The sequence below is a fragment of the Solea solea genome, chromosome 1, assembly GCF_958295425.1.
Source record: "Solea solea chromosome 1, fSolSol10.1, whole genome shotgun sequence".
Classification (NCBI taxonomy): Eukaryota; Metazoa; Chordata; class Actinopteri; order Pleuronectiformes; family Soleidae; genus Solea; species Solea solea.
The window spans coordinates 24,855,544-24,878,916 of NC_081134.1; the positions used below are offsets into that span (position 1 = coordinate 24,855,544).

General features: G+C 45.7%; 2 protein-coding genes across 2 annotated transcripts; one reads left to right on the forward strand and one right to left on the reverse strand.

The window, feature by feature from the left end:
• Positions 1 to 869: 869 nt before the first annotated feature.
• On the forward strand, positions 870 to 21,634 carry wdr33 (WD repeat domain 33). The gene is made up of 21 exons (XM_058637901.1): positions 870 to 1,069; positions 10,742 to 10,960; positions 11,072 to 11,140; positions 11,971 to 12,075; positions 12,148 to 12,243; positions 12,740 to 12,891; positions 15,649 to 15,746; positions 16,238 to 16,364; positions 16,484 to 16,638; positions 17,630 to 17,708; positions 17,821 to 17,931; positions 18,240 to 18,334; positions 18,433 to 18,519; positions 18,605 to 18,744; positions 18,823 to 18,978; positions 19,282 to 19,962; positions 20,052 to 20,109; positions 20,206 to 20,515; positions 20,589 to 20,749; positions 20,847 to 21,026; positions 21,188 to 21,634. Exons 2-21 carry the CDS (start codon positions 10,757 to 10,759, stop codon positions 21,325 to 21,327), a joined length of 3,204 nt encoding a protein of 1,067 aa, XP_058493884.1. The 5' UTR covers positions 870 to 1,069; positions 10,742 to 10,756; the 3' UTR covers positions 21,328 to 21,634.
• Positions 21,635 to 22,254: 620 nt separating this feature from the next.
• Positions 22,255 to 23,309, reverse strand: sft2d3 (SFT2 domain containing 3). The gene has a single exon (XM_058637915.1). It carries the CDS (start codon positions 23,196 to 23,198, stop codon positions 22,530 to 22,532), a length of 669 nt encoding a protein of 222 aa, XP_058493898.1. The 5' UTR covers positions 23,199 to 23,309; the 3' UTR covers positions 22,255 to 22,529.
• Positions 23,310 to 23,373: the final 64 nt, after the last annotated feature.

The window sequence follows — 23,373 nt, forward strand, 5'->3', positions numbered from 1 at the left end:
CTGTTCCCACCTGATACGAGGGAACCTCCCAAAGTGATTATTAAAGGTGACATCGAATGCTTGTATCACACATATATGTTAGTTATGGAGGTCTACTTACATATATTAACATGTTTTCATGATTAAAAACCTCCTAATCGCTGCAAACGAGCCGATCAAAATATCTCCTCACTGACGCTCTCGTCAGCCGCGCTGTTTCAGACCAAACAGTTGCTGTGATTGGCCAGCCAACGAGAGCTTTACAACTGTCCTGTGATTGGCCAGGTACCTGGAAGTGACGTAATAGAAAGGCCAGCTCTCAGATACACAGCTCCCCCTCTGGCACGGTGGATGCTCTGCATCTCAGCAGCTACAACGAGACTAGTTCTTCTTCTTCTGCGGTTGAATGTACGCAACCGGATGTGCCCGGACTAGTGCCCGCACCGGGAGGCGCTACGGTGGTGAGGATTTCTGATGACGACATCAAATTAAGGAAGTGTCGATCCGCTTCGCAGAGCCCGGGGAAACAATACAACACTATTTTCTCAGCAGTGGCTGAACTGTTTGTTCTGAAACTTTAGGGTTTCATAAACGAGGTAATGACGCAGATACACACACAAACGCAGCGTTAATTGGAGCTTCCGGTCTATGTCACCTTTAAAGTCGTCTGTCTGTCTGTCTGTCTGTCACTTGTTTGTACCTCATCTGTCTTTTGTTTTATTTAAAAATCATTATTTTCGTTAGCCGAAGAAAAATGAAAAAACGAAACACGTTAAAAACAAACTTAAAAAAGAAGGAAAGATAAAAGGATATAAAAGAAGAAGAATTTCAAACTCTTTGTCCCAGAATCCCACACAGTGGTGACGTCACGATCTCCCGCCCGCTCTCAAACATCCCGGCATGCATTTCTGTCGGGCCGAAAAGAAGAAGCGACATGATGGAGTCCGCCGGAGGCTGAACGGACCAACGTTTACCGGAACCTTCAGAACCAAGTCAAGCCTCCGTGGTCCCGTGGGGAACAGCGACACAGGACACAGCGTGTGTCCGCTCTGTGAGCGCTTCATAGCGGACTCTGCTACAGAGAGTGCTGGTGAGTTTGAGCCGCAGCGCGTCGTTGTCGTCGTTGTTGTTGTAGTAGTAGTTATGGTCGGGCCGCCATTAAACCCGGGTCTGCCGAACGCAGGAGCCGGGGAAGAGCCGCGGACACCAACGGTGTCTCACTTAACCCAGGGTATAAGCCCGCGGTTAACGATCGTTTCACTGTCTCCACCGACTCCAGACAGTTGGCCTGCTAGCTCAGTTAGCCTCTCATGCTAAACGCTCAAGCAGCTACGCCAGTGTGTGAAGTACGACTAATATTTAAATATTCACGTGAATGAATGTTTATCCGTGTATTTATAAGAGGAGCGGAGAGCCGTGGTGGAGGACACAGGTGTGGAGGTACACCTGCAGTAAGACAGGTGAGCTCAGGCTGAAGATGTGTTAGCCCGCTGTGTTAGGCGGTGTAACCTCGTGGTTCCGCCTCTCTTCCTCCACAACAACACAACTGAACTTCCATCACGCTACATGTTTACATAAGTAAAGTCCACGTTCACACAGAAACGGCACCAAACGGTCCTCGTGATCACGTCAGTGTGAAGAGACATAACTCGTCGGTCTGTGTGGACGGAGCGCGTATGTCTGTGTCTCTGACGTTATCAGACTGAGATCAGCGACATGGTGAAAAACACGTTTGAAATCAGATGATTATTGATCATGATTTAATGTCAGATCATTACAGATTAATTTAGATTATTAATCTGAAAGTTAAATAAATTGAATTATTTTGTTTGGTGATTTTTGTGTGGACAGAAACTTGCGGCTGATTATTATTATTATTATTATTATTGTTATTGTTCATTTTAGATAAAGATGATGTCACAGATGATTTTGTTTAATTATTGTTCAGTCGTGAGCACATACATCATTAGTGATATCCAGTGTGCGCTACTGGGGTTTCAGTCAGGCTCTTCAGTAAGAAAAAACAAAAAAAACCGCACAACCACATAGAAAACACACTATTTTGCACTGTATTCACAAGACAGTTGATCTGCAACAACCATAGCGCACACGCACACCACTGCGCATCTATAGGCTACTGCATCATTACCACCACAACCTTCCGTTATGTCACTCAGCAACCGCAATTTCACAAGCCACTATATGACACAAAAACAAGCTTCCACATAAGCATAGGCGTCAACTACGCCGGGAACAAGTCCACGGCACTATTTATGATCAACAGTTTTGTCCTCACCATTTCTAAAAAATGTTATCAATTTATCATTTACACTCGAACTACCGTAAATGATGTACCTCTTCGGTGTAGGTCTTCCTCTTGAAATGATTTCCTTCTTTTCTCCAAACGATCGCCGTGAAAAGTGCACACGAAGGAGATCAGAAACATGATGGATCGGTGGTGTTAATGCAGTGGCCATAGTTTACTTCAAAACCCGCCAAAGGTTCAAACGTCGTTGATAACAGCGTGGGCTAGTGCCAGACACATCGCCGAGCCTGGGGCGATTCTGTCACTATGCATCAAATTTTGATTGGCTGACGACACACGTCAGTCAAAGTTATAACCAAATAGGAAATGACAGCTTCAACGAAAGGCCAGCAATACTACTAGAGCAGGTCCACGGAGCTATGATGCGTTTAATGACATCCAGGAAAATCCAGCTCAGCTTCACAAAAAATAACCATATTCTTTCTGGAAATATAATCATAACATACTGAAAAAGTAATTGAATTCAGACACGTTCTGACACACATTCATTTGATTATTTAAAAAAAGATTTTTAATAATAATAATAATAATAATAATAATAATAATTAGGGATGTAACGATTACCGGTATGACGATTAACCGCGGTAAAATTCCCGACGGTTAGTACTACCGTTTCAAATTTTAATTATCGTGAAAACCGTGATTGATTACCGCAACTGATTACCGAAAAACTCAGTGATACTGCTCTTTTCCTGGAGAAGCAGCAGCACCTGAACGGCACTCGCTCAGAAGCAGGCACGCATGCGCAGTTTCCACTGTCTGTCCTGTGACAACACGGCTGAAGCCACCTGCGCTCCAGAGATTTTCCCCCCCAGTAATTAAACAAGATCAGAAGTCTGGGCATATTTTGTATTTTTAGAGGATGTTGACGGTAAAATAATTGAAGACAATCAACCCTTGTGCAGAAAATGCAAAAAAAAAACTCCGTGAAGGGGGTAACACTTCTAATTTGATGAGGCATCTCCGTGACCACCACCCACAACTTTTCAGCGAGTGTAATGTAAGTCAACAAAAACGGGATTTCGGAATAGTGGGAAATGTCATGGTTTGTCTGTAAAACGTTCCGTTTTTCTCAATAAAGGAAACCTAAGTTAAGTGTTACCTAACGGTACTCCTGTAAAAATACATGTTATTGGGCGCTATCAGCGAAAGCATTTAGTGTGCAGACGACACGTACCGTAGCAGAGCAAAATGTGTTTGTTTCTGTGTTTATTTAATTTTATTTTTATACTGTGTACGACCACTGCTACTTAATTATTATCCGAGGACCTGTGTGTGTGTGTGTGTGCGCGTGTCAGTTAGTCAGTCAGATGATAATTAATAATAATAATTCCTTCAATTACAATAGGTCCTTGCACACCGTGTGAGTGCTCGGTCCCAAATAATAATAATAATAATAATAATAATAATCATCATATAATATAAAATATATTTTTTTAAATAAAACTTTGTTAAAAGATTTCAGTGTGTGTTCAGTACTTTTTGAAAATTTTGAACACATCTAACAATACCGTGATAATATTGATAACCGTGATAATTTTGGTCACAATAACCGTGATATGAAATTTTCATATCGTTACATCTCTAATAATAATAATAATAATAATAATAATAATAATTATAAAAATACTTTTTTGATATTGTCAGGGCCAGCAGAGAAGGCCCTGCTGGCCCTGACAGCCCACCACTGGTGATATCAAAGAATCTTTGGTTCAGAAAATGTTGGTCAGGTTTTTAACATCACTTCTGTTTAGGCATATTTTCTTTTTCTTTTTATGTTTTATTATTTAATTTAAAGCACTTTAATGATTATTTTTGTTTTAGACCAAAGTGTAGTCTTTAACTTCAGTCGTCTGTCGTTCACTCAGTCGTCTGACATTAGGTAAGTCGCCTGTCGTTTGTTAGGTCAGTCTTCTTTCGTTCGTTCAGTCAGTCGTCTGTCGTTTGTAAGGTCAGTCGTCCGTTAAGTCAGTCGTCTGTCGTTGGTTAGGTCAGTCATCTGTCGTTCGTTCAGTCAGTCGTTTGTAAGGTCAGTCGTTGGTTAGGTCAGTCGTTTGGTCAGTCATCTGTCACTGTCTGTCATTCGATCTGTCGTTCGTTCAGTCTGTTGTATTGTAAGACAGTGAGACCACACCCTGGATGCAATAGACGAAACGTCATCACTCTGTATATTCTGCTCTTTGATTTGATCTGTAAATGAATTAATCAACTAGGTTCAAACCATCAGTTGGGGACAGTCCCACCACTCTGAAGTGTAAACACTGTCTCATTTGAAGTGTGTAGGTCTGATGTTCTCAGTGCAGGAAGTAGACAAGTCAAGGTGGCTCAATTGTCATGTAAAAGGTCCCCATGGTGATTAAAAGGTCCTCTGATGGAAATAGCATTCCTGAGTAAATCACAATGGATATGTAAAGTGTCTGTATTCTGGTGGGATGTCTTGGATATAAGGGACAGAGCTCCCATTCGCCGTTGGGTTGGTCTGCTTAAAGGGGACATATTATGCAAAATTAACTTTAAACCATTTCAATACTTATATTTGGGACTCTGGAGGCCCTACCATTAGCCAAAGTGTGGAAAAAGAAAACTCAGTCCTTTTTTCGTGGTCCCCCTTAGTGTAAGTATAGGCGATAAAACGCGATGTTTTCCCTGCGCTTATGCCAGCAGCATGCGCATTTCACCGCAAATGTTACCACCCCACCAGTAAGTTTACTTGGAGAGCTCCACCTTAGCTCCACCTTGTCCCTATAAAATGCCAGAGTGCAGGCGAGGGAGGAAGAGCGGTGTTATGTCAACGCGGAGGGACAAGTGTGCTGTTGGTGGCTGCACAGTGGAGCACAGTGTTTTACACAAACTTCCAGCCTCAGAGGATTTTATATATGAAGCTAATGTGCCGGATAAAGTCAGCAAAACGTGCGTTTGTGTGTTCGCACTACTTTGCATCAGACTGCGGCCAGCGGTCGCTGTATTTAGTCAGCGACCGCATTTCACCGACGTACAAACACACACATTTTTAGGAAAAGGTCAAATAGAGCTCATAACTGACCATTCTGACACGTCCTAATTAAAAATATTTGTTCAGTACGTCCTCCATGACCGGAGCACAGACTCACTCTGATACAGTCACATACAGCGGCAGTTTATGCAGCTCACCGCTGCAGTGGTGCTGTCCCTAAGTGTTTTTAACTGATTTACAGTTCGGCACTGTTCGGCTTGCAAGTGTGGCAAGTGGCACTCTTTTCCGCACACGCTGCCATGTTGACATTGTCAGAGAACTGGTGGAGGGAGGGGGAGAGGAATGGAGCTGAGGGAACAGGAGCTGAGCGAGTGAGCACAGTAGCAAGGACAAATCAGAAACCCCCTGGAAGAAGTGGGTGTCTGTTTGCCTGTGTCTCATTTGCACGTAAATGGACCAGGCACAAAACCGAGCGTTCTGAAAAGGGCGGTTTTGGCAGGGTTATTGAACTGCTATGGTGCTTCATCCTTATGGTATTTTGACAGACATGTTCATTAGGACACCAGGGAACTAGTTTAACTTGGAATAATAGAGTATAATATGTCCTCTTTAACCAAACTTGTGGCGATCGATGACAGGCCCTTGCTGAAGATGCCTATGCAAAAACCTTTGTAAACATCGCCTCCTGGCGGTGGCAGAAAATAAACAAAAAATAGTTACTTTCGAGAATAACTTGACGACAGACAATAGGACGTCTGGTATTTGAATGAATTTGTCCTACAATTTTTGTGCGATCACCTTCAAACTTGGTGAGGTCATTGTGGACCAGTTGAGGAACTTTTTGGTTTGAAGTCGCATGGTGTACGAGATAGGGGGCGCCAAAGATGTTGATGATTCATCTTTTTCACAAAAGACAACGAAACTCATTACTTCGTGATGGAAGGTCTGATCCCTGATCAGGGTCGGAGCTGAAAATAACTAGGACTGAAAATAAGTAGTACCGCAAGCGGTGAATGAAGGGGAGATAGGCTAGAGGACTCGTGTGGCGACGTGGGTACACGGAGACTCGCGAGCCCTCGAGCTTGAACCCGTTCAGAACCGCTTGCGGTACTAGTTACATTTTCTTCTTTAGACAAACTTGAAAGTCAGAGTTGTGCCAACTTAAAATTCAATATTTTCAAACGGTTTACAGTCACTAGTAAAACTTAAAAGTAAGAGTTATACCAACTAAGTTTTTTACATTTTACAAAACTCAAAAAGGTGACCCCAACGTCATGTTTGATTGGCTGCCACGGCCAAGTGCCTTTCAAGATGTTGAATGCATTCGTGTGGCATGGTCTGAAGATCATCTGAACGATGTTTTGAGAAGATTATACAAAATGTGTGACAAGAGAAGCCTTAAAAGGTTATGGATCAAATCAAAGATGGCAGAAAATCCAATATGGCCGGAAAAAAAACATTAAGGGTGCATCGAACTCGGCTTGGCCGAAGGGTTCCAGTGATACATCGTTTGTGAAAAACGGATGAACAAGTCAAAAGTTAATGTACATACATGCATGTCCAACTTTGTCCTGTTGGTGGCGCTAGAGCTCTCGAGCTTGCGTTGCTTACACAGTATCACCACTTGAACCCAAGTAACGGGTGGTCTGCAATATTGGGGAATTATTACATTATCAGGACCTGCGAAATGAAGGCCAACCGGATAATGTAATAACCTCTCGTTAATGTAAAACTTTATTACATTATTGGTCAAAAGTGTATTACATTATCGGGAAGTTATTACATTATCAGGTTTTATTACATTTTCAATGGATTTAAGTGCAAACTTTTATTACATTATGGGTGTTATTACATTATCAGGGATTTATTACATTATCAGGTTCTACATCGACTTTTTAGAATTTGAGTCGAACCAGAACATATTGACTGATTAATTGACCAGTCGACCGGGACTTTACAGCCCTAATTAGCTTACAAACAAATTAATCATTCTTATTATTTCTGTAGTTTGTACTCTTATCTCAAATGTACGGTGCCCGCATAACTCAATATCTTCATATCAACACTTTACCTGACGTTAGATTGAAGAGTTGTTTCACCTGTTCAAGCTAATTTGGCAGCTTGAGTTTACAGTAACACCATGCACGATGTTACTGTTACAGCTAAATATGACAATTTAAGTTAATTACTAATATCTCCACCAGCGTGTTATCTGACTGTTGCCTCATAGCCCCAAGAACGAGTCCGCAAGCCGGCATGAGACTGATGCCGACCCAGCCTTGCACTACACTGAGCTCACGCCACATAGCCAGTCACTTAGCGTTAACAGACGCTAGCTGAAAACCGACAACAAACATTTAACTTACGTTAGTCTGCAACAAAGTGGACAAGTTGGTGCGATTATAAATTCAGAAAAAGGCACACTGCGCATTGCTGAGAATTGCATTAACAACAAGACGGTAACTTAAAGTTTATTTAAGGAAAAACTCACCATCAGAGAAAGTTGATCCAACACGGGGGAGACCACTGCGCACATGCGGTTAGATCAGGAAAATGGCCACTTATGCAAATTATGCGATGACGTCATTTAGCGACTTCTAGGACGGCCAATAGCAACATTCCTTACTGAGGAGTTGGCAACAGCGCTGAGCGGGCGGGCTGTTAGCCAACAACATTCCTGTACACGACTCGACACCGCTAGTAAGAGAGCACACTCCTGTAACCAATCACGCTGCTCATTAACATATGGACACAGAAATAAATAAATGTAGGTGAACAGAAATGTAGAAATAAATGTAAAGCATTTATTTACATGTTTATTTATACATTTATTTATTTATGCATTTATTTATTTGTCCCTGTTTTATTTATACATTTATTTATTTATACATTTATTTATTTATCCCTGTATTATTTATACATTTATTTATTTATCCCTGTTTATTTATGCATTAGGTCAGTCGTCTGTCGTTGGGTCAGTCGTCTGTCGTTGGGTTTGTCGTCGGGTCAGTCGTCTGTCGTTGGGTCAGTCAGGTCACTCGTCTGTCATTTATTTTCACAGATACAATTTTTATTTTATTAGTTATGTTTGTTCCAATTTTATTAAGTCCGTTTTTATTTCTGTTAAAATTGTAACAGTATTGTATTTTTGAATTAATTACTGTAAATTATTGTCATGTAGGAAAGAGATTTGTTTTATTTTTTTCAAGGAGCAATTTTATTTCAGTGACCTCTGACATTTGGCATGTGGCTTAAACTTATAATGGACTGTTTGTTTATTTTTTTGAAGGGTTTGCCGCTGTAAAACATTATATCTAATATGCTTAAATGCTTATAGCACATTAGAAAAAATAAATATTAAATATTATGCTTAGAAAAAATATCCAGATATATATTGAGTATCGCCATTCAGCTAAAAAATATGGAGATATGACTTTTAGTCCATATCGCCCAGCCCTAGTCGTCTGTCGTTAGGTTAGTCAACTGTCGTTAGGTTAGTCGTCTGTCGTTCGGTAGTGTCACACTGTCGTGTGAACGTAGTGTCACACTGTCATGTGATCATGTTGCCTGTGCCCTCTGCTGGACTATCAGGGTACTACTTAAACCTACGTAGAGTTGTCAGAAAATGTTCAAAGAGTAAGTTGTTGGGGGCGCTGTTGAGCAACCGATCAAGATGGCGGCTTAGAGCGAGTGCTCCCCGCCACTCTGCTAAAAGTCTACAAAGTCCTAGTCATTAACGCTTCTAATTAGTTCTAAAAGATGTCTAAACAGACAACACTTAAAGATTGTGAGAGCAGCACCAGATCCCGTGGTTCTCAGAGACCCAAAACTACAACTACCACGGTGGCTGATGATGCTAACGAGAGCTGCGGTGCTAAATGAGCTGCAGTCTCTTCGTAAGACTGTCATTGCGATTAACACCAAAATAAGTACTCTCGGTGACTTTGGGGAAAAACTTGACAATGTGGAGAGATGCATAGCGGAGATGAACGGCTCTGTCGATGTAGTGCAAAAGAGTTTTACGGATCTTCAACAAGATATCACGGAGGCAGAAGGGCGCATAGGTGACGCCGAAGACGGCCTGCAAAGCGTGAAATTAAAGTTGACTGACGCTGCTAAACGCATCGCTTGTTTGGAGTCGAAGATGGAGGACCTGGAAAATCGTGCTCGGAGGAAGAACCTAAGACTCCCCGAAAGCGCTGAAAAGACCCAGCCCATGACCGATTACATCCAGTGTATGCTGCCGGCCTGGCTGGGACTCGACGCCAACAATTCGTTCACATTGGAAAGAGCACATCGCACTCTGGCGAGACCAAGTTCCGGAAAATTGAAATTTGAAATTTGAAATCCCAAAAAAAACACTTTTTTAAACATTAACAGTTGAGGCACTTCATTTTATCAAGGTGTCACCAGACTACGCATGAACCGCCGCTGTCCTGTCTTGAGGGTATTGTGTTAAAACACATGAATGGCAGACGGCAAATTTCTACACTCTATACAGCACTTGTCTCGCATGATGAGAAATCTAGTCATGATAGAAGGAGGGCATAGAGTTTGGATATTAAGGAAGATATTGAAGAAGCTGAGTGGGCGAAAGCTTGTTTAAAAGCTCAATCTCAAACCATTAATACTCGAATGAAACTGAAATTCATTAACACAAATGGTTAATGAGGACATACATAACCCCTGAGAAACTCAAGAAGTGGTCCCCTGGCATTCCAAATACATGTGTGAAATGTTTGACTGAGAAAGGTACTTTAATTCATTGTGTATGGGAATGCCCGAAATTGGTAGCTTTTTGGAAAATGGTTGCCTGTACTTTAAGTTTACTTACAGGCACTCGGGTACCTTGCGTAGCAAAACTCTGTATTTTTGGGGATATACCAAGATTGCTTTTCTGTTAACTCTAAGAGTAAGACTTTGATCAACTTTGGCCTCCTGCAGGCCAGGAGGATGGTTGCACTATCTTGAAGAGAAACTGAAGTATCCTCTACACAATCTTGGATTAGGGAGATGGCAAGGTGTGTTACATTAGAAAAGTTAACCTATGTAATTAGGGGTAAAGCACAAGAATTTGAAGGTGTGGTGTGAGGTGTGGACACCCTTAATTAACTTTCTCAAGCAACAATAGATCATACTTGTTTGTAAGACTATAGTTTGACAATTTTATTTAATATTTTAATTAATTTATTAATTTATTATTTATTTTATTTTGATGTCTGCGTATACAGCAAGGTTTGCTTGTGTATTATTGTGTAACTGTTTTGGTATGGGGAGACGTGTTTGTTCAAGTGAGTTCTGCACAAAGCTTTCTGGTATCTGTCCACCTTCTGCCTCTTTATCCTCCACATGAGGGTCACAGGGGGAGCTGTGTCAATCTCAGCTGACAGGGTGAGAGGCAGAGTCACACCCTGGACAGATCACCTGACCAGAGTTCAGAACACATGATTCGTTGATTCACGATGTTTGTCGTTCATCTGCAGAGTTAAGCCGTCACCATGGCGACGGACATTGGCTCACCACAGCGGTTCTTCCACATGCCGCGGTTCCAGCACCAGGCGCCACGTCAGGTCTTTTATAAGCGTCCAGACTTTGCTCAGCAGCAGGCCATGCAGCAGCTGACCTTTGATGGCAAACGCATGAGGAAGGCGGTCAACCGTAAAACCATCGACTACAACCCGTCTGTCATCAGGTACCTGGAGGTGAGTCTCAGCCAATCACACGCCACCTGCTCATCACCTGTTCACCACTTTAATCAACTGACTGAATGATGCTGCTGCGTTCAAGTGTCTGTCCTTCTGTCCGTTTTGCAGAACCGACTGTGGCAGCGAGACCATCGAGATTTGAGAGCCATTCAGCCTGACGCAGGTTGCTATAACGACGTCAGTACCACAGCACTCAACTTTCCCACAGCACCTGCACACATCAAACCACATCCATCACACACACATACACAGAGTTACTGAGTGTCAGTGAACGTCTCACTCTGTCTGACCTGAGGAGAGACGTTCACTGTGATTTTACATGATTGACAGGCAGCATCGAGCTGTTAATAAGGATGTCCCCATCCGATATTGATATCTGATATTTGTCTCATACAAGCCAAAAAAACTGCCTCTAAAATCTCCAAAACAGTCCATTCTGCTGCAGCACTATCTATTCTATCCAGCAAGGCCCGCTGTCATCATGTGGGCTCTGCGTGTCGGATGCATGTAGATCACGTGTGTGTTACTGCTATTTCAGAGGTGAAACATGCCAAGAGCTGTGTGTGGGTTGGGCTAATCCAAAATAGTGAAAACAGGAGGGGTGTTCTCTGAAAACACGCCGTTACCTGTGAAACACGACTGCTCTGAAAACACCCCCATTAGCACATGGTAGTTTCCTCCTGATGAAATGAACCATAGACTGTATGAAATTAAAATGGCAAAAAATCCAATATTCTTATATTGAAGGTTAAAATTGATAATAATAATAAACGGGTCAGTTTTTCTGTTTAAGTTTTATATCACATGATCAAGTCTAAAGTCATTAAAGTGTGTATGATTCGTGCTGATATCATATCGATATCGGCCAATACTCAAGACTGCAATATCGTTATCGTATCGGAAGTGAAAAAGTTGTATTGGGACATCACTAGGTGTTAATAAATGAGGTATTTTATTGTGAAAGTCATCTGTCTCTCTCTCTGCCCCCCCCCCCCCCTCTGCTGTAGCTCGTCCCTCCTCTCGGCATGCTGAATAACCCGATGAATGCCGTCACCACAAAGTTTGTCCGAACGTCGACCAACAAAGTCAAGTGTCCTGTGTTTGTGATCAGGGTGAGTGTCGTTGGTGATGTCACTTCCTGTCGTGTGTGACGTTGTTGTTCATGCTTGTGTTTGTGTTTCCAGTGGACGCCTGAAGGGCGGCGCCTGGTCACAGGAGCGTCCAGTGGAGAGTTCACGCTGTGGAACGGACTCACCTTCAACTTTGAGACCATCTTACAGGTAAATCACTGCGCCACCTGATGGTCACCACAGACATTACATTAACGTGTTTATGATCTATTGTGACAGTTTATTCAGTGTTGACAGAAAGGAATAACACACCATCTCCTAACTGGGTCTCTCTTGACCTCTGGGAGGTCAGAGGTCAAGAGAGACCCAGTTAGGAGATGGTGTGTTCATCCTTGTGCACCCCTAATAGAGACTAATAAGTCAGTTTTACGATGTCTACGTCACATGACCACATCATTTGTGAACCACTCAGAGAAAATCAGTGATTTAAGCCAGTGGGGACACAGGAGCTGCTGGTCCTCTGCTGCCTCATGTGGTCACTCTGTGTCACTGAGTTAAGTCTAAATGAAATATTTCAAACACTGAAGTGACAAAATCAGACATTTGAACTCAGTGATGGAGGCAGCAGAGGATCAACAACTCTGTGTGTGGTCCTTTGAGTCTTGAAGCTGAATGTGAGACCTGATCCTGTCTCCTCCCTCTACAGGCTCACGACAGTCCGGTGCGAGCAATGACCTGGTCTCATAACGACATGTGGATGCTCACAGCGGACCACGGTGGATACGTGAAGTACTGGCAGTCCAACATGAACAACGTCAAGATGTTCCAGGCTCACAAGGAGGCCATTAGAGAAGCCAGGTTTATACTCCATCTACCATTTTCTGTAGTTCACTTGAGTGTGTGCTGCTCACTGTCGGCCACACGGGGGCGATGCCTCGTGCTGATGATGATGATGTGGTTGATTAATGACAGATGTACGTGTGCGCTGTTGCAACACTGCAGTGATCTGTTGATATTCTACCTGATGTTGAATAAAGTCATCAATCATTTCTGATCAGGTGAGAATCGATGGATCAATAAAGGCGCGGGGTTTGACTCTGACCAATAAAGTGAATAAAGAGAAGCACATGACCTGGTGGCTTCTGTAGGTGTTTAAATAAAGCTTTGACGATAACATTTTCACTGTAAACACTGTTAGCATACGTTTCCCACAATGCAACAGTCCTAAAGGTTCAGTGTGGAAGAATCAGAGCTACGGTGGCCTTCATGGACCACAACACATTAATTATTAAGTAAACGTTGGCTTTAAAGTGTGAAACACTGGAGGAATTTCATGTTTTATATTCACACACACGTGGTGTAAATGTGACACACTGACGCTCTGACCACACCCTCTGCAGACATCAGCCTGCAGGTGACGTCACAGTCTGACGACATCACCTGTCCAGTGTGACGTCGTCCACTCAGAGGTTGCATCTTCAGTTCACACTACATTACCCATGAGCCTCTGGGCCTCAGTCACTGTGTGATCACATGACTCCTTTAAAGTCCCGTCTTCACACGTCACATGGTTCTCATAACTCCTCCCCCTCATCACTGTAACCAGATAAAAGTTACTGTTCACTGGTGACTAACCACTGTCTTTGGTTTAACTAACTAACCACTGTTTGGTTTAACTAACCACTGTCTTTGGTTTAACTAATTAACTAACCACTAACTGAGGTTTTGACATTTGTTAATGACACTTGATTTGATTTATAATCCCTGAAGAGCAGAGGACAGGAGTGTGTGTGTGTGTTTTTTTGTCTGTCTGTGAGTGTGTCTCTGTAAGTGAGTGTGTCTAAGTGAGTGTGTGTCTGTGTCGCTGTAAGTGTGTGTTTGTCTCTGTGAGTGTGTGTGTGTCTCTGTAAGTGAGTGTGTTTGTCTCTGTCTGAGTGTGTCTCTGTGAGTGTGTGTCTCTGAGTGTGTGTGTGTGTCCCTCTGTAAGTGAGTATGTTTGTCTCTGTGAGTGTCTCTGAGTGTGTTTGTCTCTCTGTGAGTGTGTCTCTGTAAGTGAGTGCGTGTCTCTGTATGTGTGTGTGTGTGTTTGTCTCTGTGAGTGAGTGTATGTGTGTGTGTCTGTGTAAGTAAGTGTGTTTGTGTCTCTGTGAGTGTGTGTGTGTCTCTTTCTCTGTAAGTGAGTGTGTGTGTCTCTTTCTCTGTAAGTGAGTGTGTGTCTGTACGTGTGTGTGTCTCTGTGAGTGAGTGTGTGTTTGTCTCTGTGAGTGTGTCTCTGTAAGTGAGTGTGTTTGTCTCTGTCTGTGAGTGAGTGGGTCTCTAAGTGTGTGTGTGTGTGAGTGAGCGAATGTGTCTCTGTGAGTGTGTGTCTGTAAGTGAGTGAGCCTGTCTCTGGCTGTAAGTGTGTGTGTCTGTGAGTGTGTTTGTCTCTGTGAGTATGTGTGTGTCTCTGTGTGTGTGTGTCTGTGAGTGTGTGTGTCTCTGTAAGTTTGTGTCTGTAAGGGAGTGTGTCAGTGAGTGTCTGTGTGTCTCTGTAAGTGTGTGTTTGTGTCTGTAAGGGAGTGTGTGTGTGTGTCTCTGTAAGGGAGTGCGTCAGTGAGTGTGTGTGTGTGTCTCTGAGTGAGTGAGTGTGTGTCTCTGTGAGTGTGTGTGTCTCTAAGTGAGTGTGTTTGTCTCTGTAAGTGAGTGTGTCTCTGTGAGTATGTGTATGAGAGAGTGAGTGAGTGTGTGTGTCTCTGTAAGTATGTGTGTGTCTCTGTGAGTAAGTGTGTGTCTCTGTAAGTGAGTGTGTGACTGTGTGTGTGTGTCTCCGTAAGTGTGAGTATGCCTCTGTAAGGGAGTGTGTCTCTGTGAGTGAGTGTGTGTGTCTCTGTAGGTGTGTATGTCTCTGTGAGTGTGTGTGTGTATCTGTCTGAGTGTGTATGTGCATGTATGTGAGTGTGTGTGTGTGTGTGTGTGTGTCTCTCACATGGTCATGACAACTGCCTATGGTTTGGACATGTGGGGGAGGGGCTTAAATAATCCACACAGTAGCTCAGTGGTACAGCGGGTCGCCTTTCAATTTGAGGCCACGCCCCCTGAGTTTCAGTGAGACACAATGTCAAAGTGACATCACAGCATCAACTGTCCCACTGTGTCCATCTATCACACACACACACACCCTGTGATACTGTCCTCCTACTGTTGTCCACATGGTGGAGTCACTGAGCAGAAACAGGAACAATTCTGTGTGTTCATTCAGTGTAGTTGCAGAGAAGATCCAGCAGATGGAGACATTGAGACTGCATGTCTTCTCAGCTGTTCCTGAAGGACACAGGATCATAGAGAGGCGACAGTGTTGGCGTTCATGTTATTAGTGGCCTATAGTGCAGCAGCTGACCTCTGACCTCATGCTCCAGTCTGTAACATTTTTGTTTAACTTAATACTTAAAGACATGTCCTCAACTGATGGACCACTCAGCATAACCACGTCCTTTCTGGTTGTGAAGGCCACCGTAGTTCCTGACACGTTTGGGGAAAAGGGAGGAGTTTAGCAACTCAGGAAGTGAAGCTCTGTCTGTGTGAGGTCACGTGTCCAGGCTGTGAGGTCACATTCTTACACACTGTCCTTGTGTCCAGTTTCTCTCCCACAGACAACAAATTTGCCACCTGCTCAGATGACGGCACCGTGAGGATCTGGGACTTCATGCGCTGCCACGAGGAGAGGATCCTCCGAGGTGTGACACACAGACACACACACAAGTTTCAGTGGCAGGAAGTCAATGATGTAGATTATAGTCAGTCAGTCAGTCATCATCTACTGCTTTATCCTCAACCAGAGGGTCGCGGGGGGTGCTGTGCCAATCTCAGCTACATCGGGCGATAGGCGGGGTACACCCTGGACAGTTCGCCAGTCCATCGCAGGGCCACACACAGATAGAGACAAACAACCATTCACTCTCACACTCACTCCTATGGTCAATTTGGAGTGTCCAATTTACCTATCCCCACATTGCATGTTTTTGGACTGTGGGAGGAAGCCGGAGTACCCGGAGAGAACCCACACACACACGGGGAGAACATGCAAACTCCATGCAGAAAGGCCCTTGTTCCAACCGGGGCTCGAACCCGGGTCTTCTCGCTGCAAGGCGAGAGTGCTAACCACTACACCACGGTGTGGCCCCATGTAGATTATAGTGTTTTTTTTAATTTGTGTATGCGTGTCCAGGTCATGGTGCTGATGTGAAGTGTGTGGACTGGCATCCCACCATGGGTCTGGTTGTCTCTGGAAGCAAAGACAGTCAACAGCCAATCAAATTCTGGGATCCAAAGACTGGACAGAGTCTGACCACACTGTGAGTACACACTCATACACACATACAAACACACTCTCACACACACACACACACACCTGACAGTGAGGTGTCAGGATCACCTGATAACTCCACCTCTGTCTCTGTCCCTGTGTTTTTAGCCACGCCCATAAGAACACAGTGATGGAGGTGAAGTGGAACCTGAATGGTAATTGGCTGCTGACGGCATCACGTGACCACCTGTGCAAACTGTTTGACATCAGGAAACTGAAGGAGGAGCTACAGGTGTTCAGAGGACACAAGAAGGAGGCCACAGGTGAGAGTGACATCATCATCAATATCATCATCATCACACCATGACATCATCATCATCACCACACAATGACATCATCACACCATGACGTCATCATCATCACACCATGACATCATCATCACGTGCAGTACTGATTGTGTGTGTTGTGTAGTACTGGTTGTGTGTCTGTGTTGTGCGGTACTGAGTGTGTGTGTGTGTTGTGTAGTACTGGTTGTGTGTGTTGTGCAGTACCGAGTGTGAGTGTGTTGTGTGGAACTGATTGTGTGTGTGTGTCTCGTAGTACTGATTGTGTGTCCCTGTTGTGTAGAACTGATTGGGTGATGTGTGTAGTACCTATTGCATGTGTTTTGTGTAGAACTGATTGTGTGTCTGTGTTTTGTGTAGTACTGATTGTGTGTGCGATGTGTGTAGTACTAATTGTGTGTGTGTTGTGTGGAACTGATTGTGTGTGTTTCTCGTAGTACTGATTGTGTCCCTGTTGTGTAGAACTGATTGGGTGATGTGTGTAGTACCTATTGCGTGTGTTGTGTAGAACTGATTGCATGTGTTGTGTAGAACTGATTGCATGTGTTGTGTAGAACTGATTGAGTGTTTTGTGTAGAATGTGAATTTCTCTGTGAGATTAATAAAGTATCTATCTATAACTGATTGTGTGTTGTGTAGTACTGATTGTGTGTGCGATGTGTGTAGTACTAATTGTGTGTGTGTTGTGTGGAACTGATTGTGTGTGTGTGTTGTGTAGTGCTGATTGTGTGTCTGTGTGTTGTGTAGTGGTGATTGTGTGTGCTGTGTAGAACTGATTGTGTGTCTGTGTGTGTCGTGTAGTACTGATTGTGTGTCTCTGTCGTGTAGAACTGATTGTGTGTCTCTGTTGTGTAGAACTGATTGTGTATATTGTGTGTGATGTGTGTAGTACTGATTGTGTGTCTGTATAACTGATTGTTTGTGTGTCTGTGTGTTGTGTAGTACTGATTGTGTCTGTGTGTGTCTTCAGCTGTAGCGTGGCATCCCATCCATGAAGGTCTGTTTGCCAGTGGAGGTTCTGATGGTTCTCTGCTCTTCTGGAACGCTGGGTAAACATCACATGACTCATTCTGTCACTGCACCACAGGAAACAACACTGATAACTCATGGGACGATCACAAGTTAGTGCTGGCATGATCATATGATGTTTGTTGTGGTCAGGGTGGAGAAGGAGGTGGGGGGGATGGAGATGGCTCATGAGGGAATGATCTGGAGTTTGGCCTGGCATCCACTGGGTCACATCCTGTGCTCTGGCTCCAACGACCACACCAGGTAACTACACAATCACAGACACACAGCTACACAACCACATACACACAAGTACACAACCACATACACATAACTACGCAACCACAGACACACGACTACACAATCACAGACACACAGCTACACACACACACACAGACACACAGCTACACAACCACAGACACACAAGTACACAACCACATACACATAACTACACAACCACAGACACACAACTACACAATCACAGACACACAACTACACAATCACAGACACACAACTACACAACCACAGACACACTTGTGTATATGTATATAATGTGAGTTTGTGGTCTTCAGTAAATTCTGGACCAGGAATCGTCCAGGTGATAAAATGAGAGACCGTTACAACCTGAACCTGCTGCCGGGGATGTCAGAGGACGGAGTGGAGTATGGTGAGCCACAGGGGACAAACGCACACTGATTTGAGATGATTCTCATTCGCAGCTCATGTTTGTTTGTTTGTTTGTTTGTTTGTTTGTTTGTATTTCAGACGACATGGACCTGAATAGTGTGGCCTCCATCCCTGGAATGGGGATTTCAGAGCAGATGAAGGTGGATATGGAGCAGGAGCAGAACAGTGAGTCTGACATCTGATTCATCTAAACTCTGATGGAGATAAACAACTACACATCGTTCAACTCTGGTGTCTCTGTTGTGTCCAGGTAAAGAGGCTGCCCCTGAGGTGGAGATGTCCATCCCTGGTCTGGACTGGGGCATGGACGAAGTCATGGGTAAAGACGCTAAGAAGGTTCCTCAGAAGAAAGTCCCATATGCCAAACCCATCCCTGCACAGTTTCAACAGGTAAACAGGTGGAGAACATCAGGAGGGAACTTCCAGCTGTTTGTTTGTCCTTGAGTATGACCGTCTTCCCCTCCACAGGCTTGGGCGGAGAACAAGGTTCCCATGATGCCACCTACTGGAGACATGTCCAAAGATCGCAAGGTGGAGCAGAAGGTGGATGGTAAGAAGAAAAGTCAGGCGGAACTCGAACAGGAGATGGCAGCTCTGCAGTACACCAACCCCCATCTGCTGGAGGTAAGAGGCTCCACCTACTGATGGAGAAACAAGTTGAACAGTGTAGTAACCACCTGCTGACACTAGAGGGCCAGAAGTACAACCTCTGACCTCAAACAAAAGCAGCACATATCTGTGAAGATGTGTTCACATCAAACCAGCTACACAACCGTGACTTCACGAGAGTAGTTAGCTTAGCATTAGCTCCAGACATCCCGAGGCTTCTTCTGTTTATTTGAACACAAACGATGGGCTGCTCTGCTGCCCCCCTCAGGTGTAAAAGAGAAGCTCACAGAAGTGACAATGTCATTTATTTTTGTGCAGCAAATGAAGATGAACCAGATGGGCACAGACGGGAACATGGGCCCCCCGCAAGGTCCCCCCTTCCCTGGATCTGGAGGCCCCGGTGGACCAATGCCTCCGAGTCAGCAGGGGTTTCCCCCAAACATGCCTCCTCAGCAGATGCCCAACAACATGGGGCCCCCCATGGGGCCTGGAGGGTTGCAGCCCCCGTTCATTCCCCCTGGACAGATGGGCCCTCCATCAGGACCTCAGCCTCACCAGGGGCCCCCTCAGGGCATGATGGGACCACCAGACATGCAAGGACCCCAAGGAATGCAGAGACATCCTGCCCCTCCCAGAAACATGGGCCCCCAGGGGCCTCATGGAATTGGTCCTGGCCCCAGAGGAATGCAGGGGCCACCTGGTGGAATGATGGGCCCACCTCCTAGAGGAATGGGTCCAAGGGATGCTCAGGGGCCCCCACCTCAGGGGGGCATGATGCCACCTCAAGGGAACATGATGGGCCCTCAGGGTCCTATGCAGGGTGGGATGATGGGGCCCCCACCCAGGACACATGGCAATATGCCAAACTATAATGGGATGGGCAACATGCAGGGGCCCCCGGGAGGGATGCATGGACCTCCAGGAAATATGCAGGGGCCCCCAGGAAACATGCAAGGACCCCATGAAAACATACAGGGCCCCCCATATATGCAGCACCAGGTGAGTACATTCGTCAGGACTCAAGTGTTAGATCAGGATCAGGTTTATAAGGTGCTGTCTGATGTTGACAAATGACGTGGCCTTTGCAGGGTCAGAACTCGGGGCCAATGATGCACGGGATGGGGCAACAGGGGCCCAACATCAAAGGTGAGAGAGTTAGAACCAGTCACAGTCCAGTGGTGTCCCTCAGAGATCAGGTCTTGTTGTGAGTTTCAGTCCTGACTCTGACTCTTCTCTTTGAAGGAGATCCTCGGGGGCCACCACCCAACTACCACATGGGCCCTCCAGATCGTCAGGGGCCTGGAGGACCGGACCAGGCATCGGGGCCATACTGGGGGGACAATCAGCAGGGGAGACGTGGACCGCCTGACTTTGATGGAGGTCAGGATTTTCATGGCAGAGGCGAGGAGGGTTGGAGACCAGGACCTGGACCAGGATACCAGGGAGGGGGGGGACACAGGGGGGGAGGGCACCGCGGAGGAGGGAGCGGAGGGAACTGGGGTCCTGACGAGAGGTTCGGTGGGGGAGAGTTCAGAGGACGGAGAGATGACAGGTGAGACGCTTTCCTCTTCACTGCTTAACATCAGGACCAAGTCCGAGCCCTGAACTCATCCCCTTTGTCTCAGGTTCAGAGGAGGTGGACCCAGCCGGCCTGGAGGGAGAGGTTACCCAGATGAGTATGGTGGTCAAGAAGAAGGCTTTGACGTCCCGGAGGAGATGGGCCGAGGCTGGGACAGTGGAGGCAGAGGGAGGCCACTGCGAGGAGGTGGGCTCCCCAGAGGAGGAGGTGAGGCGTGCATTCATCCGTCTCAGTCCCCACACTGTTGTCCTCAGACTCTTACTGTGGCTACTTTCTCTCCCTCTTCTTGTCTTCCTGTCTGTAGGTCACGATGGTTATCGGGACAGTCAGCAGATGCATGATGGGTCGTCTCCGGCAGGTCGCGAGCGATCGTCCTCTCTGCAGGGGATGGACATGGCGTCTCTGCCGCCTCGGAAACGTCCGTGGCAGGACGGACCGGGAACTGGAGACCCCCGAGAGCTGGAGTCACCAGGAAGTGACGGAGGTAAGTGTCGTTCAGAACCAGAGATCTGCTAGGTCCATGATCCTGCTCCTCAGAGGACAAACCTTTATGTTATTAGATCAGTGACTCAGCAGAACTCAAACTTTATTCCATCATATGTTACTGTGATGTCATCTGTGATGTCATTTCCTCTGATGCCACAGGTCGAGCTCCTCAGAGGGAGGACGGAGGTTATGCTCCTCCTGTTAGAGGTGGACGAGGAGGCTGGGGTCCTGGAGGACCTGGACCCAGAAGGGGAGGACCACCTCCCAGAGGAGTGCTGAGGGGGGGGCGGGGCCGATAGTCCTGCAGACGTAAACTCCCATGATCCTCCTCTCCTCTGGTCCCTCCACAGACCTTAGACCTGAGTCCAGATCCTGATGAATCCTTGGACAGACTTTTGGTCATGTGACCCAGCGCTGGCCTGTGATTGGTCCACAGGGAGTGATGTCACAGTGGTTTTACTGTAAGATACTGTAGAGAAGCTTCGTCTTTTATTTCACACTTTTGTCTTCAGCTGGTTTTTGTCTTTTTTTGTAAAAGATTTCTATGTTTTGTGTCGTCACCACCGAGGTGGACAATAAAGATTCACACTTCAAAATGCCTTTAAAGGAGCAGTGCAACATTTGTGACTCATACACGTGCCATGAGGGCGGGGCTTGTTTTCTTTGACACAGGGTTTATTAAAGTCATGTTTCCTGGTTTGGACTAAACTGCTGCTTCACTGAACATGACTCTCCAGAGTCATGCTAACATTAACGTGTTAGCTTCTCCAGAGTCTCAGGCTAACAGTTGGATAGACAGAGGACATGGAGACACTGGCAGTGTTTTGGTAATTCCTCAGAATTCCTCAGGGGGGCGATAAAAGTTCCCCAGTCTTTTAAAAGAATATGTTCAAAAAATTTTATCTCACCGTTTACAAAGTCTGTCTCACTCTCGTACACCAAACCTCATAGAGAAAATCAGTTATTTTCAGGAGTTGTTGATCCACTGATACCTCCATCACTAAGTTCAAATATCTTATTTTGTCACTTCAGTGTTTGAAATCCAATGTTCAGATTGACCTCAGTGACACAAAGTGACCACAGGAGGCAGCAGAGGACCAGCAGCTCCTGTATCCCGCAAGCTAAAATCACTGATTTTCTCTGAGGTTTGGTGTGGGGAGTCTGGGGACTAAATGATGATTTCATGTCTCACTGTCCTCTAAACAATATGTAACCATGGAGATGTGTTTATGTAACATGACAACATTTATCATCATCATTTGGTGATGTTATTGATTACAGATGAAATCAGAGAAAATAGTTTTACATTACACGTCATTTACAATCATTGCATTAATGTCAGAATAAGAACTTTAACTTTGTATCGTGTCTGTGCCTGACAGTTTTAATCACACACACACACGCATCACTTTCTGTTTGTCAAAACCACGTGACACTGTGTAAACAGGTGTGATCAGCTGACATGAGTCTATCAATGATCAATAAGTCCTGGAATGTGTGCTCAGATGGACATGGTTTTCCCGCTCACGGTTCTTCTGATGGCGGAGGCCGCCATGCCGCCCATGAACCGGATCCCGGCGCTGCCTCCGGGCAGAAGCGACACCACGTAGCCGACGATGGCGCTGACCTGCAGGGCGGCGCCCAGCGCGGTCAGCACGGTGCTGTGGAGGCTGAGCGCCGCGTACAGAGTCCCGCCGAGCGCGCACAGGTACACGGCAGCTCCGGGGTTCGAAGGCAGGCCGGCGATGAGTCTGCTCGGGCCGCGCAGCACTGCCGCGGCCGCGATGGCGAACAGTGAACCGAGTGACCAGAGGAGGGCGAACTTCCGGGCGTAGAGCAGCAGCAGCGGCGCGTACAGCGCGGACAGTCCGAAACACAGCGCGGAGAAACACGCGCACACGCCGAAGCCCACGAGCCGCTGCCGGCGGCTCATCCCCGGCAGACACGGGTCCGGTTCCGCCGACCACGGCCAAGAAGAAGAAGAAGAGGAGCTGCTGTTCCCGTTGGAGCTCTGGCCGGTCCACGGGGTGGACCACTGGCCGAACCAGCTCCCGGGTACCGGCTCCGGTTCGCCCATGTCCAGCGCCGTGCTGGAGCTGGACTGAGTGACGGTTTTCGCACCTTTAGACTGAGACAAATACTCCTGCAGCTGTCGGTTTAAGTCCGCCATGACGGAGCTAGCTAACCGGCTAACTGTTAGCAATGCTTCTTCTATATTGCTTCCGTATTTGGTTGACTTCCGGCTGCGCCGGGAAAACAGGAAGTGGTATAAAAATAAAAATAAAAAGAGTCAGAAATAAAGTTAATTAAGTGATAATTAAGTGATTATTGATCAGTGATTACTG